The sequence below is a fragment of the Coturnix japonica genome, chromosome 3 (genome assembly GCF_001577835.2).
Source record: "Coturnix japonica isolate 7356 chromosome 3, Coturnix japonica 2.1, whole genome shotgun sequence".
Lineage (NCBI taxonomy): Eukaryota > Metazoa > Chordata > Aves > Galliformes > Phasianidae > Coturnix > Coturnix japonica.
Window position 1 is genome coordinate 23,271,224 of NC_029518.1, and position 16,751 is coordinate 23,287,974.

General features: G+C 35.0%; 1 protein-coding gene across 4 annotated transcripts in view; it reads right to left on the bottom strand.

The window, feature by feature from the left end:
* Positions 1-1,125: 1,125 nt before the first annotated feature.
* The window catches only part of SRBD1 (S1 RNA binding domain 1), a 114,544-nt gene continuing 98,918 nt past the window's right edge, over positions 1,126-16,751 (bottom strand). For all 4 annotated transcript variants that reach the window (XM_015857535.2, XM_015857536.2, XM_015857537.2 and 1 more), the window contains 3 exons: positions 15,166-15,333; positions 4,291-4,475; positions 1,126-2,071 (listed from right to left, as the gene is read on the bottom strand). In XM_015857535.2, the coding sequence (XP_015713021.1) occupies positions 1,782-2,071; positions 4,291-4,475; positions 15,166-15,333 (643 nt within the window). In that variant the 3' untranslated portion in view covers positions 1,126-1,781. The remainder of the gene's footprint in view (positions 2,072-4,290; positions 4,476-15,165; positions 15,334-16,751) is intronic.

Below are 16,751 nucleotides of genomic sequence, written 5' to 3' on the forward strand. Positions count from 1 at the left end.
TCTGACACACAGCAATGAATGCCACACAAAAAGAGTCCAAGACAGACTAATAGAACTAATAGGACTATCTTGGAAAATCAGGACACTGTAAGCTTATAACGTGTTCAGAGATACAGCACCTAGGAAAAATTTAGCCATCTAGCCATATTAGCCTGATTTCACTAAGGCATACATCCAGCTTCCAAGAACAAATACATTTTTAATATGAAATTTAAAATATTATAAATAAAATGAAGGCAAACATCTCTTGATCTTATTGACTGTACTTAAGAGGTTTCTAAATTGTGGAGGGTATCTGTTTTTCTGCTACCACTTCAGAATGTCTTCTTTCTTTGTATCTTACTGGACCAGCCTGTAAGTAAATTGTACAGAATTTCCAGTCATTCTTGCTTCTTCAAGAATTATAATAAAAAAAAGAATTTCACCTCTTTTGTTTTCAGGGGTTGCTTCTTGTTCATTATTAAAGAGGGATCAGGAATCACCACTTCCTTCTTCACCTGCAGATAGACCCCACTAATTTCCTTAAACGATCCTGCTAATTGGAACATCAACTACGATGGAAGAAACTACCCGGTTTGTGAAGAAAAAGCAATTTAGGTCTGACTACCAAAGAAACTTGCCCCGCAGGAAATGTTCTCAGCTCATTTAGCCTTTTTCCATCTGAAAGAACTGCTTAAAATAGGCTTTCTACTACTTAAATCCAGTCCTTAGGATATCTGTCACAAAATCAACATGGAGCACAGAGTAGTTTAAAGACTAGTTTGACTGATTGTCTTAATGTACTGTGGATTTATATCTAAACTCTGTACTAATGATGTTTCTGACAGCTAGAGAATCTTCCTATCACTCATAAGATTTTATTATGTTTGGGTTTTTTTTTTTGGTTTTTTTTTTCAGACAAGTCTGATCCTGTATTTCTTTCAAGTCTCACAAATATTCTATTTCCATTGATTATACTGAAACAACCCAGAAGGTTCAACTAATGGGAAGACAAAACCTAAGGGAAGACATTTTGACAAGAGCATCCTCACAAATTGCATTCTTAAATTGAAATGTTAATAATGTAACATGTCTGAAAGAACAAGTACTAGGACTGTTAAAACACTTTTAGATCAAGTACACTGAGAAGAGGTGGCCAGAAATGTTTTATTTTGTACATGTATAGTACAACATAACATCTTTGAGTAACGTTTCTTAAACCCCAAGGTATATCCAAGTGTGTTTATCAATACAATAACTGAACAGGCAATTATCAGAGAGGAAAACAGACCTCCTAACAATGTTGCTCAAATTAAATGGAATATTTCTGAACCATCAATAGTATATTAGCAGATGTTCTTTTCTTCAGTCTACTACTGAATCAATGTCATCACTGACTAACTTAATAAGATCATTTTTTTCTACAACTAAGTAACTGTCTTTCAGAGTCTCCTCTAGAAAACAAGGAAATGATACAACTCTTTTTTGAAGGGGAGCAGCAGATGTCTGCTGGTGCAGTACTGACCAATAAATGAGACAGCAGATCTTGCACAGACAGAACAGGTAAGAGATGTGTCTGACAGCACACCAGAATTTCACTTGTTCTGCAGACAAAATAGCCAGGTTTCTTGGAGATAATCCAATAAACTGCTCAAGCAATTATTAACAGAAAGGATTCAAGAAATGGGGAAAACCTGTTTCACTTTCAACATTCTCATTAAATGTCTGAATCTCTAGAACCCTGTTAACATTTAAAATGAAAACTCAATCATAAAAAAACAAAACAAATCACAACCACCCTCTCATAAAACACGAATAAGATCCAGTGTTATCCTTAATCGAGGAATATCGACATTAAGCACTTTAACTTCCACTCTTTCTCCAGGACCTAACCCAAGGCTTCTTCTCTTTTTCACTTTAGAAAGTTTAGCTTCAGTTATGTTTCGCACTGGAATCAAACCTGCTTTTCCCACACCAATATCAACAAAAACTCCAAATGGGGTTGCATTTTCAACTTTTCCAGTCAGAACAGCACCAACACTTAAGTCTTCAAAGCAGACAATGCTCCTCTTGAAGTCCGGTTTATCAAAATCTGTTATAAGAAACAAGAAAGAAAAATAAGACTCTGGAGAAAAAGTTTGTATTATTTTCTATGGGTTGTTTCCAGTTAACAGTTTCTAGTTAAGAAATTATGTCAAAGTAGATCTAAGGCACCAAATACTGCTTCATTTTTAAAAATAAGGCCACAGATTTTAAAATGAAGAAAAACAACTGACTTCTATGTCACCTTTAAGGGCTGTGATAAATAGAATAATAAGGACAGTGATCTCAGTGGTATGAAACTATCATTTGTGGTTCAGAAGCATGCAGTATATTAGCTACTGATCAAAACATTCCTTTAATGTCCTTGGAGCTAGTGAGAAAAGCCTTGAGATGACTCTTACTTGAGCTGCATAAATTACATAATTATTCTATTTCAGATCACAGATTTGGATACAATAAGGTGAATACTCAGTCTTCATCACGTACTATGCAGAAAAATAAAGAATGCACTCTTCTTAGGCTTGCTATTCACCTGCACTATGACATCACAGACTCAGATGTGATAATTTAAAAATCACATGTGATTTTAAGCGGGTAATAACCTAATATATCAAGTTTACATTCTACAGTTACAGGCACAGATAGATTTTATTAAATTGTCATTACTTACTTACCACTTCCTGCTCCTACAAAAAACCCCTCTGAGCCATCTTAAAAACTTCTCTTCCAATCTTTTCCTCCTGCTGTTTTACCTTTCACAGTAGCACTAAGATTTTCCATGGAGTACCTCATCAAATGTTGATTCCAAATATATTCCTCTATTTTATTTTTTATTAGGGCAAATATAATCCGAACAAACGTATAGCTAAAATGTACTTTGGCAGGCTGTGGATCAGACCCCAACTTAATACAGAATTTTATCATGGCATCAATCGGCTCTGAATGACATGAAAGTTTCCAAAAAATGAACAAAGCTAATTACCCAAAACTGAACAATTCTTTTTCACATTCTGCATGCAGTAGCTCTTCAAACAAACAAAAAAGCTCCAAAAATTTGACAACTACTCAGGACAATGATCATAAGGATCAGAGGAAATGCGGGAATTCTTTTTATTGATTGAATTTTTTCCCCATCCTGGCAGATCTATCACAGTTACCAGATTAGTTCAACATTACAAATATTTCCTTGCAAGAAATTCTTTGTAAAACTTTGAGAAGAAAAAGACGTTTAGAATATGATAAAATGTTCTGTATTTTCTACTTCCTCCCAAACGTCTTGCCATTTTCCTTTGTACTAACATCATCCAGGAAAAATAAGCAACACTTAACAGGATACTGTTGGGAACAATGGTGGAATTTAATGTTAAATCAAAATTATTATTAGTTTTTTTTTTTTTCAATTGGGGTAGAGTACAAACAATTCAGTCTGCCTGATTCCTGTTAGGTGTGATTCATTTCTTCAACAACTAATTCATTTATTTACTGACAGATTTCTTTGTATGTTAACACTCTATCCTATCACAACTTAGATTTAGATGCAAAAACACCAGAATGAATGGAAACATGAAATACTTATTTTCAAGCCCACTAGTTGGAAATATTTCTAAAACGTGCCAAAAAACTATTCATGAAGCCAGACAAAGTAGACAAAAATGTTACCTTTTTAAGCATAGGTTTGTTATTTGTTAATACAAGCCTGTATCTTTGCTGTCTATCTTTATCTCTTGCCATCACAAGCTTCACTAAACAGCATCTCCAGATATTTTATTTCTCTGCCTACTTCATGTTTCTTTCCCCACCACCTCAGCAGTGTCACAAATTTTTAAACCAAGCTCTGTCACAAGCTGTGTGCTCCAATTATGCTTGTCTCCAAGAACTAGTGTAATAAAAGCAGATCTACACTCCAGCTCCAAAGACCTTTATTACTACTGTTTCAGCAGCATTCTTCCCGTGATGGAAAACCAACGCAGATTTAATCAGTACTGAGTCAACATATTGAAACTATTTCATTTGTTAACAGCCATACAACTCCCTCTTCCTATGGCTGAAAAGGCCGTGATCTAAGACAGGATTCACACTCCTTACTTACTGATATGGAAATAAATATCTGACTATGATACAGCCTTTTCTCTATCTGAGGGAAAAAAAAAAGAGAGTTACCCATTCAGGAAAGACTACCTCTGACTTTAGAAGATGAAAACATGCTGATTTAAAATTGGTAAGATGAAAAACTGAACTGAGATTACGGCCTTCAAAACAAGAGCTTACCCGTTCGGATGTCAAAGCCTTCAGGCTGAGTCAGACCATCAATAATGAGCTGCAACGTGTGCACAGTTGTGTTTAGCCTTTTGGCTGTCCCTTCCAGTCCTTCCTTTTGAATTACTGCATTTACTTTTTGCTGCATATCTGATTTTCCTATTTCATTTGTGTTTCCTCCAATGAGGGATAAAAATCTGTGAAATTCAAACAGAGATGCAGAGAGATTTGTAACATCCTTCATTAGGAACTGAACTTATATAATGCAAATATTCTCATTTTTTTGTAATTGTTGCATACATAAATAAATTGTACATTGGGAGAAAAACAGAGTGACACCTAAAATGGTTACAAAGAACTAGAGAAAAAGATCTGAAATCTCTTGAAAAGAAAAAAAAGTTGAAAGAAATCCCAGAATACTTACTGAAATTTTTGTTCAACAGTGTTGGAATGTATGCTAAGAAGCAGAGAAACGTGACAAAAATACACATGCAGACCCTATAGCAACCTATTTTCAAAAGTGACACCATAAAACAATTTTTATTTATCACTGAGTAAACATTCTTTTTTTGGTGAAAGAATTAAACATGGAAAATAAGTGCTTAACATATATTAACCAAATAAATGCCACAGCTCACACAAATTACATTTACACTGGACTAAGTATTGCAATTTGTCTTTTTCTCTGTTAACATTTCAATGACCTGTCCAGGGAACAAGCTCTACAACTCAAAGTTCCATGATGTTTGTCCACCTTGTTTTATCATGCTTTTGGAGTCAGAGGGCTGTATATGTTTTTGGCACATTCTCCATAAGAGACAAGTAGAATAATTTTTCCCATTTTCTGTACTTTGAATGAATGTTGTTACAAATTGCTAGACAAGATCCCTTCCGCCTGCTATTATCATGCATCATAACAGGTGTAAACTACAATGAGAAAAAGAAGTGTTGATCAGTAGGTCTGTGCCCAGCACTTGGGAGTAGTGGGAAGTATTCAGCCTCCAAAAGAAAGCAAGCCTACTGGTACTCAGCCTGCTACTTTAGCTTTTTAAAGAGTGATTGCTGTATTTTATCCAGAACCAGAGGCTGATATTGCTTTTGGCAGGAAACCATACTTTTATTTATTTACCTAAGTAACTCAACTGACAGGATTCTAGGTAGTAATTCATTAAATGTTGTACGCACTGAAATATGACAGACTTATTTTTGAGAGAACAGACATTGAAGGAACATAATTAATGCATTATCAGATTTTTCAGTAAATCATGGTTTATCGTTGAGCATAAAAAACAAATCTTCACTCCAAAGTGCCCGCCAATTTTATCTATAGAAAGACAGATGTCTAAAATTGGCTATCAAGACTCCACACCTTTACTGAATTCAAGAGCAACCATACTATTTTAAGTGCAAGGTAGTGTTAGGTGAAATGCATACATTTGTACTTAACAACGATAGAAACAATTTTTCACATTAACTTGCATGGTCTCTATGGATCACTCACGTGGCTGCACATGAAGAAAAGAAATTCAGTGGATGAGACTTTTCTCAGAACTCACTGAATTTTAAATGACCAGATTTCAACTTTGAAATCAATGAGTTTTTTTGTTTGTTTTTAAGTAAACTGAGGTTGTTTGGAAACAAAATATCAAAACAGATGTAAAATTGTTTAATATTAAGAAGGTTTAATTTTTTTTTTCTTTTTTGTACGCTAACAATACTACCACACAAATATTCCAATAAAGGACAATTTACAAAAACATCAGAATTTTATGAAAACATCTTGTCAGTTGCTTAAGAACATGAAAACAGTAACTCTGGAAACATGCGTAGGTCCAAGCAAGGCATTCTTCACAAAGCTACTTGGAGCTGCTGACTGCTAACATTGATAGATGGACAATGCCACCCACTCCAGCCACCGGTGACAGGCAGCAGCTGTCCGTGCTGTGAGTGATGTGTCAGATGTAGCATGACAAACCCAACCAGCCTCATGACTCAGCCTTCTAAATAACGAATGCTTTCGCCAGCGCTCCCATAAACAAGTTTGCTGACATTCATGTACTTGGCTTTATCTCACTTCGAATGGACACGCAGCACGCGTACCTCCAAGTAATGTTTTTTTTACCATTTGAGATTCACATGAGCAAATTCATGCTGTAAATTGGTAACAGGGTGGGATTCACTGTGAGTACAACCACACAGAACAGTCACCAATGTGCAAAACAATTTCTGTACAAAACTTTCAAATGTGTGGATAAATGTGCACTATATTATATGCAAAATACTGGAAAGGAAGCCAGCACAAAACAGGACACAGCCCCGATGTCTGATCCCTCGATTACTATTCATGACAGTTATTTGCCTCCTCCACTCCTACATCTTCTTCCCCAGCTCCTAGAAAGTATTTATCTGATATACAGGTTTACACATCTGGGCAGGGATAGCGTCTCTGGACCCTTTGTTATTAATTATAGTTATTTAAATAACCTATTAATGTGGTTACTACTCAGAATAAACACTTGTCTCCAGACAAAAGAAGCTTAAATACGTACTCAGCTCTAAGGACATAAAGAAGTCCCACTGCCCTCACCTTTATCACTCTAGTTCAGCATTTGCTTGAAAGTATTTCAGAATTACAAACTATATATAGGCATAGCTGACCACTGCAACAAAGCCCAGTGTGCATGCATATGCATATTCACACACACAAACCATATTTAATACAAGTAACACAATTTTATTTTGGATATTGTCATCTTGGTCAGTTTTAGTAAGAAGAATTATGTACTAAAATATTGCCAATTAAAAGTAATTTCGTGTGGATTACAGATAAAATCTTTCCCAAATACTGAATCTAATTGCATATTTAATGTATCGTTTTCACTCAAACACAGCTTGAGGGCACAGACAAAAAATCAATATGAAGCACAAGACTATGGCTGAACACTGGTGCATTATACTGATCACTTCTAACCATAAAGGTCATTGCTACAGACACAGTTTTCCTTATTTATAAAAGCAACCCAGCAACTCCCTTCGAAAGTTATTTTAGGTCAAAATAAAATAAAATAAAAAGAGTATATATAGTCAGCAACAAGACAGACTACAGTGCGGCTACAGTGGAAAAAAGAGGATTCCCTTAATTTCTTTACTTTGATCTTTGTAGTGGTAAACTATTTCACTACAATCTTAAAACAAAAACCAACATATATCACCCAATTTGTAAAAGACAGTTCCAGTTGCATAACCATAAGAATACGAATGATCTGTGTAAAAATGTAAGCCCTTTAAGTGTTTTCCTGGCTACATAAGTGAACTAAATTACATGCTGCAGCAGTTCAAGTGCTATGTTTATCTACCAGAAAGATAAAGCCTAAAGAAAAGTTAACAAAAATGGAAATGTGAAAGACAAGATGCTCTTTCAGAAGTGAAGTCATTCTAACAAATTATACTATATTACGAGTGCAAGTGTATGGTGAACTTGCTTTTGAGGAACAAGTCAGAGAAGTCTTCCAGGAAAGTCTTTCAGAGCAGAATGGGATTTAACTATTTTCAGGATTCAGTTTTGGAGTTTTGAGATTTAGACAATACTTAGAAACCTTTGCAATCCCGTTAATTTAAAATGCAATTGTTTGCAGTCTTATAGGACCTGCAGAGAATGGTCACAGCTAAATCACTGATGGTTTTTATTTAATACATAATTTCATCCATCTTACCCAGATAAAGAAAGAAAAGTAGCATAAATGTAACAAATAAGCACATCATGTTCACTTAACATACACATCTGCACGAAATTATAGCATAGACTTTGCAATGCTCTAAAAGATAATGCAAATTGCAATGGAATGTAAATAAAGTCTAAAAAGAGTAAAATGGTAATATACTAAGGGAAGTTTTCAGAACAATTTTAAGTCACCTCGGACTCCCACCAGCAAAACAAAACAAAACAAAAAAGCTTCTTAGAATATGCTGGAGTTCTAAAGCTTTGCAAGGGTTTTAGTCACAGTCATTCTGTTTTATGTAATCATTTCCAGCAACAGGACTTAAGAGCTGGGAGTACTGGATTCATTACATTAAAGCAACATGATATGCCATTACATCTTGTCACACTGCACACATGAATTAATGGTAATGCAACATAATCACTCTGAAAACAAAACAACTTTGCATTAGCATGTGCTTTGTTAAGTAAAACATACATTCATGACAGTAGCAAACTTAAATTATGCAGGCATTGATGTTTTAGTAACGCTTAGAAATACAAAAGCATTATTTGTATAATGCAGATGTTGGACTGTTCTTGTTCTCACTAGTCATGCAGGTCCTCAACATTTCAACTGGTGATGGGGATTATAAATCAAACACTATCTGTGCATTACTCTGCAATTACATAGTTGCTGGACACAAAGTTAAGGTTTCAAATCTATTTAGAACTTTCCATATGGTTTAGTCAGATAAGGATATTTAACCAGTGTTTTTCCTCAAATGCATAATTTATTAACTTTACATATGATCTGAGCGCACGCAGAAGATTATGAAGTGCTCAGTCTATATTCTGAAAGGATGCAACAAGAAACAATGAAGTTCTAACAGAGAAGAAACTCAGAGACTGTTAGATTGCAGCACAGTCACTTTGCAACAGTGCTGTTAGACATACTGTTGTTTGCTGTTTTCATAACCACCAATATATCACATAACTGAAGTGTAACCTGAGATACAAAACAGTGAAATCCCATAAGTTATCCACAAAATAAAATAAAATAAAAATCAGTACCAGTTACATGATATAATTCCATTAAAGTTCTTTTTATTTGTGCACTTTAATCATATAATGGCAATTAGCTCTGAAAACTTTTTTTATGCCCTTTTATTTGCTAAGAAGATATTTCAAAAACATCCGCAAAAACCCAGATACTAAGTTAATAGACTTGCAAATGAACTGATGTTCCAAAGTGACAAATATGAAGACTTACTGGACTTAATGTCCCTCAGTCTGCAAGTGTTGTTAATTAGGCTCAGACACTGCCTACTGGAAATCATAGAATCACAGAATCAATAATAACAGAAATGATTTAATTCACTGACCATAAGTTTCTCTTTCTTAAAAAAAAATAAAATAGTCTAGCTGCATACATTCTAATTGAAGCAGACAAAAGATGCTTCTGATGATTTTGAAGTAAAGCACTTCAATTTTATAGTGCTTTACTGTAAGTCTGTTTCCATTGCACAAACACCATACCAAGTAACTGATCCATCACATCCTTGATTTCTATTTTCCTGAAAGACAGAAGAAAGCCAGGCTGGCAGGTATCTGGAAGTGCTGTCAAAAGACAAGCATGCCATTGCATAATGGACTGAAGAGAAGACCTATCTTTTGCCGGTCTCTTCTATCAATAGTACTGCTTTTGCACTTTCTTAACTGTCAGTACTTGGCTTCAAAGCTAGCAAGTGCAGCTACTTGGTGCAAGTTTTCAACAGAACAAAAACGTAATTGATTATCTGCTGAATCCACCCATATACTAGCAAGGCACAAACACCAGAAGGTTTTGAAAACTCATCAATAGCGAGCAATAATAATAATAACAATAAATAATAATAATAATAATAGTAGTAGTAGTAGTAATAGTAATAATATAAAATAATTATCAAAATAATGGCCATTTCAGCAAACCATTTAACTCCAAATGTTTATTTTGGTGACGAGTAAGTAAGTGAACATGTCCTTTGCTGAATATTTTTGGGATTCTGAAGTCCTCTTGGGGATATCAACAAATATTATCAACACAGAAACAAACAGTGAGGCTGTTCTTACTGTCTGCGAAACCGGTTATTGAGGCAGAACAATCCACAGCAAGCAGTACTGTCTCCTAGTAGGCATTGTCCAGAAATGAGGGACAGCCAGGGAAGATGCCCATCTGTGTTATCCTAAATCACAACTTTAGGTCTGTTAGAAATGTTTTACCAATATTTGTAAGTCAGACTGACTGAAATACAACCTGTCTGCCAGATGCTTCAATATCTGAGATGCCAATACACATTCTGATTGCCAACCCTTAGCAGAGAGTATTTTTATGACATTTATATAAAATCAGTAAATGGTAAGATCCAGTCATATGACACAAACTGCACCCAGCAGACTGATACAACAAAGGAATAACACTGCCATTTCTTCCCAGCATTTTGGTTTATAACCATAACCTGGTTGTAACTTCATGGGACTTCCTAAATATTTCCTCAGTTTTCCTACCAGTTCTTTTACAGTATGCACCAAGAAACTGGATATGTTCTACACGTTGTATTAATTGTATGTAGCAGATTCTGCCTCTATAAACTGTTTTTCACATATAAACTTTTCAGAAACTTAAAACAGCTCTCCCTTGCAGGAAAATATGCTGCCTACAAAGTATTTTAAAAGACTTTTTTTTCTTTACCGTTCAGGAAATTATGATTCGTAATAAACATTGATCACTACATGTGACACAGTCAAGCTTTGACAGTGTGGAGGAAACCAGAGCAAAAATGTTTTGGTCATCTGCAGAATGTGTTAAATCACCAGGAGGATGTTTTCCAGTTATTTTATAGAAATTGTACAGAATTTAAGTTGTCTAAATGCCGTAAATCAATCATACCAGCACCATTTGTGCCACTGTAGTAAAGATTACATCAGTGTTTCCACTATAAAAAAAAAAGAAAACCACCCTATTTTTCAGAGGTTTCTAATTCAGCCATTAAAATTGGCTCCAGTCTAAAACTTGGCAACCAAATTCACCACTTGGGAGCAATTCTTATAACCATTTTTTTTTTTTTTTTAAATGGCTTTGCCTTTCAAACTACAAAATACTTCTAAAAAAGTTTCAAATTTTGGTGAACTTCTACCCCTCAAAAACATTGTCTTAAAACCTGATAATTTTGCATGTCATAAATCTGTAATGTGGACTACTGCCTCTGGGCAATTTGAATAGAAGCACCGTATAAAAATTACTTTTAATAAGTAGATAAGCTTGTAAGTATATAAAATATAAGCTTGTTTTGCTTAAAAACAAATGCAGTTTCCCATGAAAACTTTTGATTCAATAAAATTTTGATGAAAGTCTTTCTCATGGCAAAATGTGGTAGACATTACATGGGGAAGCTGTTATGATTAATTTATGCAACATCATTTACATCCATTTTGATTTCTGTGGTAACACACATTATTTTGATGCTTTGAAACAAATCTGTCCATCATATTCATCAGAAAAAAAGATCTCCTTTTGTTAGCACAGATCCACCTGTGAGCATGACATGATGACTGACAAATTGGGTAAACAGCAAAAAAGAAAATGACACTTTAAAAACAGCAAAGAAACAGAGCTAACGAAATGTATTTTGTATAAAAACACTTGTAATGAGTTCTGATACTAACCCACTTCTAACAGCGTCAATAATTTTCATGAACATTAGATTTAAATTAGGTTTTAAACTGTAGAAGAGTTACTGTAGTACTATCATCTTAAGAAGTCCTTCAGACTTTTTTTTTTTTGAGAAGTCATTTTAAACACAATCATTACTAAGTTACATTAGTTAACTGAGGGCAGGATAGTATGATATCCGGTTCATATTTAAACCTTATGTCATCATTGTCCATTTTTTATACTATACTGCTTGGTGTGTTTTTTTGCCAGTTTGCTGCACAGCTAATCCTTTTCAAATGGCTATTTACAAGATAAAAATATTAGAAATATTTCCCCCCTGCCTTCCCCACATCACTTTGGGGGATCAAACTATGCCAGGTTATCACCTTCATATTTCATGAACTTTCAAGGAAAACATTTTTCAATTGAAAGGAAAATAACATTGAACATAGAGTACATTCACAGAAAACAGTCTGAGACGTTTTTATTTGAATGTAGGAAGTAAGATAACAGAAAAAGTCCAAAGGAAACAGAAAAGACTGATTCTATTACAGGAACAGATGCTATGCTTATTACTTAAGGTGTTTCATTAACAAATGTTATTATATTTTTATACTTGTGTTGTAATCAGTTGGCTTTTTTTTTTTTTTTTTGTATAATGAAACTTTATGGTAAAATACCTACATTGTGCATTTGGATTTAAATATTTCACCTGAAAATTCAGTCTGGGAAGGAGAAGTGTTTGGTGAGAAACAAAGAGCAGAGAATGGCACAGCTGGAATCCTACTTTCAAGAAACTGCATTAGACAAAGAGAAATGACATGAAACACAGCATTGGTCTTTAGCTATGTCATACTTCTCTAACAGCTTCGCAGCTCTCAAAGCCCAGTAAGTTTGACTGTGAGCTTATTCTAAGAAACTCCAATGTATCTCTAAGCAATGTTGGCAGTGAAATAGGTGTAAGCCCCCTCGCATAAGCCTGCAATTCCAATCACCTACTAAAACTGTCTCCAGTTGTATATGAATATGTGAACTACCCCATACAGCAATACTATTCACTATTTCAGATATAAATTAAGCTGTGTTAATTTAGCTTCTGTGATGGCATAGCACGTAGATAAAACCTTACTGTATTCTACCATTAACTGACTACAGTTTTCTGCTCTGAAGAAGTCTTTCCACATCAACCTACCATTAAGTGAAGCTGGTAACACTATGAATGTTGGGTTTTTTTGGTTTGTTTTTTTTTTTTTTTTATTATATTGTTGTACAAGAGTTGGAAAGCCAAATGAACTGAAGACCAAATCCTGACGACCTGATATTTAAATTGAACAAAATACAATATGGAAAATCAGCATTACTGTTTGCTTATTTATCTACATTAAATTCATTCTGAAAAATCTAAAGTAGGGATGACTAAGGTTTCTCACACTATAAATCCTATCTATACGATCCCTGATATCAGGATCTTGTCTTTTAAATTTTTTTTATTTCATTTATTCAGCTATGTGTAGGACAGAGAAATAGTAACAAATGGTGATGCATTAGAAAAATGAAGAAAGACTGAGGAAATTAAGAAATCAAAGTTATCAATACATTGTATGAAGAATAGGGACACTACTGGTCAGCTTCACAGTGGCCCAAGAATCATGGCCAAAGGAGCAGATGTGGTGTGGAGTGGACAGAAATAAAAGTGCCCAGCTGAAGGAAAGAATGTTCACCTATGTAAAGGAAATTTTATATGCAATTGCCTCTTCTAGAGAGCTAACAAAGCATGCATTGTAGGGAAGGTATTCTAGAAATGCAAAGTCCTGAAAGAACTTTTTTTTTTAGGATAAGAAACTTGAGCTTCATGAATTCAGAAACTCAGCATCTCTCTTTGGGGCTTAGAGATTGTTTTGTTATAAACAGGTAGCAGAATGAAGTTTCTCCAGGAGTAATATTCTCAGATATCATCAGAACCCTGAAAGCATTTAACTGCTGATGAAATTATCTCCAGCATGCCTTAAAAAAAGAACCTGTTCACCGCAAATCACTTACAAAAATAAATATGTGCCGGTTTATGGTAGGAAATAATGTTTTCTCAAGGGGACAAGCTGAGTCTAATTTCAACCAGGACTGATGATAGAAAAGATCAAATCTTATACTAGCATTCACCAGCTGCAGTACCTCCCTAAAGAGAGGCACACATGGGTTCCTAATTACTTTATGTGACCTACAGAAAAAACATTCTCTTCTTTTAGCTGAAGGTCACATGCTAAAACCACCATGACATTCATGTATTTGGAAACTTAATATAGACATCTTAATCAGATCTCGCAACATCAGAATTTAATTGTAGAGCTTCATAATAATGAGGCGTGCTTATATATGCCCATGCATTTGTGTGCACAAACAATCATGCATAAACAAATTTTTGTGGTCAAAATTCATGGAGAAGGAAGTTTGTTTAGCACATGCTGACCACAAGTCATGAAATAAAAGCAGTTGTTAATGATACAGAAGTATTAAACTACCACTGCCTGTAAACTTGCAGTGTTTCAATGAGATTACTTTTTAAGAACAAATACAATTATTTTTTACTTAAGATCCTAAGCAAAATAATATATAAAGCACAAGCAATAACGAATCACAAGATGAATTAGCTGCTTTCTGCTAATTTGCTCAGAGCATAAAATGAGCTAGTACACTATATTGCAGTGTTTTAAAATGATCCACTAAGTTTTCTGAAATTAGACGTCTCACTAACAAACTTGATGCACACGCTGTTTCGCTGTTGGCCAGATTATGGCCTCAAAAACATCTAAATGCTTTAAGTTTCATCATGTTCAGTAGAATATCTTTCCACCTGGGCATTCAAAGACAGCAGACAACATTCTCCAGCATTTGTATAAAATTCAGCAATGAAGAGGTCAAACCCAGTTGTAGATGCATTTGCTGAAGGGAAACTTTTTTTCCTAATAAAGTCAGTGGTATTGCTGGGTAAACTTAAATGCATGGGAAAAAAAGGGAAGTATTCCTACATGTAAAGATTTATCCTCAAAAATTCTTTACATAGGATTTGAGGGCAAGGGTGAAGACAAAAATCAGTTGGAAAAAATGACTGGTTTCCACACTTTGTGAATCAAAAGTCCTAATGCTAATATTTGGCATAAAAAAGCTGCCAAACAAACGGAAATTGAGAAAAGTAGTCTCAGTAAGGGAGAAAATGGTGATATGAACTCAAGAGTAATAGGAGAAACATATGGCAAACTTTAGAAAATTCACTAGTTTCCTTACTGACAAGCAGTGAGAAAACTAAAAGCCAAAAGAACAGCCAAACAACCAAAAATTTCCATGCAAATCTTTTACCTGAAATCTTTTACCTGCCTCAAAATACTGAGGAGGTTTTTATCAGAAAAAAAAACAACAAACCACCAAACAAAACACAACAGTAATTACTTTTTTTTTCCTTTATTTTTAAATAGATGGTTCAAAATACTTTTCCACTGCTTACCTCATTGCAATGCTGTAAGACTCTGGATGGATACAAGTTTGGTCCAAAGGATTGGGTTGGTATGAGGCACTTGGTGTTGGCTTGCTCTTCTTTTTGCCTTTCTTATTGGTGAGTTGTGTACCTGCTTTAGTGAAAAGTGCGTGACTTCCAAGCTGAGTTTTCTTATTACTGTCAGAAAGTAAAAAAAAATAAAAATGTTCATGTCATTTTAACTGAAAAAGATCTTAGCACAGTGCTTAAGCATTAAAAATGAAACCAGATTCTTATCCAATGCTCATTCTCATCCAAAAGTATTACACCCCTAAACGGCCGTTGTGGATGAATCTTAACAACATAATCAACTGCAATGAAAGTGCTAATAGAGTAAAATTCCTCAAAACACAACCTACTGTTTAGTCTGCAAACTGGATGCTATTTTCTGTCTGTAAAAGACACACAATTGTATTTATCAACTTGATAAAGATCACGTGAGGATACTTTCGCAATAAACAGCCTGATTGTCATTTAAATTAAAAGCGATGCAATTAGAAAGATTTATAACAAAATAATCCTATTCGTGCTCTCCTTAAGTAAGCAAATTGCAGAACAAACTTGCAATGTTTAAATATCATAAGTCCTTGAATAACATTACTTCACTCTCTACATTTACATTTCTGAAAATGTTTGCTCTAATACAGGTCAGGTTTAAATATGAAAAATTTCAAATATGAAAAACTTAAACCAGTAAAAACCTAAGTGTCAAACCTACCACTGTTTCAGAATTTAGAAATCATTACCAGAAAGATAAATGCCATATTCTGCACTTGGAATGGAATAATGCCAATCATGCGTTTGGACTGGAAGACAAGTGACTGGAGAGCTGCTCTGCAGAAAGAGATCTGGGGGTGCTGGTCAACAGCAGGTATAACATGAGCCTGCAACATGCCCAGGCAGCAAAGAGGGCAAACCATGTCATGAGATGCAATAAGTACAGCATAGCCAGCTATTCAAAAGAGTGCTAGTGTGGCCTCACTTTGAGTAGCGTGTGTATTTCTGGGATCCACACCATAAAAAGGATGTTAAGGTTCTTGAAAGCATCCCCAATAAGTTAACAAAGCTGGCAGAAAGGCTGGAAGTCATGCTTTATGAAGAAAAGACAATACTTGGACCATCCAGTCTGGTGAAAGGAGGCTCAGGTGATTCCACTATTCCCTGCAGTTCCCTGAAGAGGGAAGCAGAAGGGAATCTCTGCTCCTGGGAACTGATGGCAAGATAGGAACGGCACAAGCTGTGCCAGAGCAGGCTCATACTGGACATTAGGAAACATTTCTTTACGGTGAGGATGGTCAGACCCTGGAGAAGGCTTCCTGGAGAGATGTCCCAAGTCTGTCAGTGTTCAAGAGGTATCTGGATAATGCTCTCTGTAACATGCTTTAACTTTTGATTTGCTCTGAAATGCTCAAGAAGATAAGCTTGATGATTGTTGGAAGTCCTTCTCAACAAAACTACTACATTCTAGTCTTGCAAAAGTGTCCTAACATAGCCTTCCTTAAAACAGTGAATACAATCTTGACTCCTAGTCAGTTAGATGCAGCTAGCATTTGAGT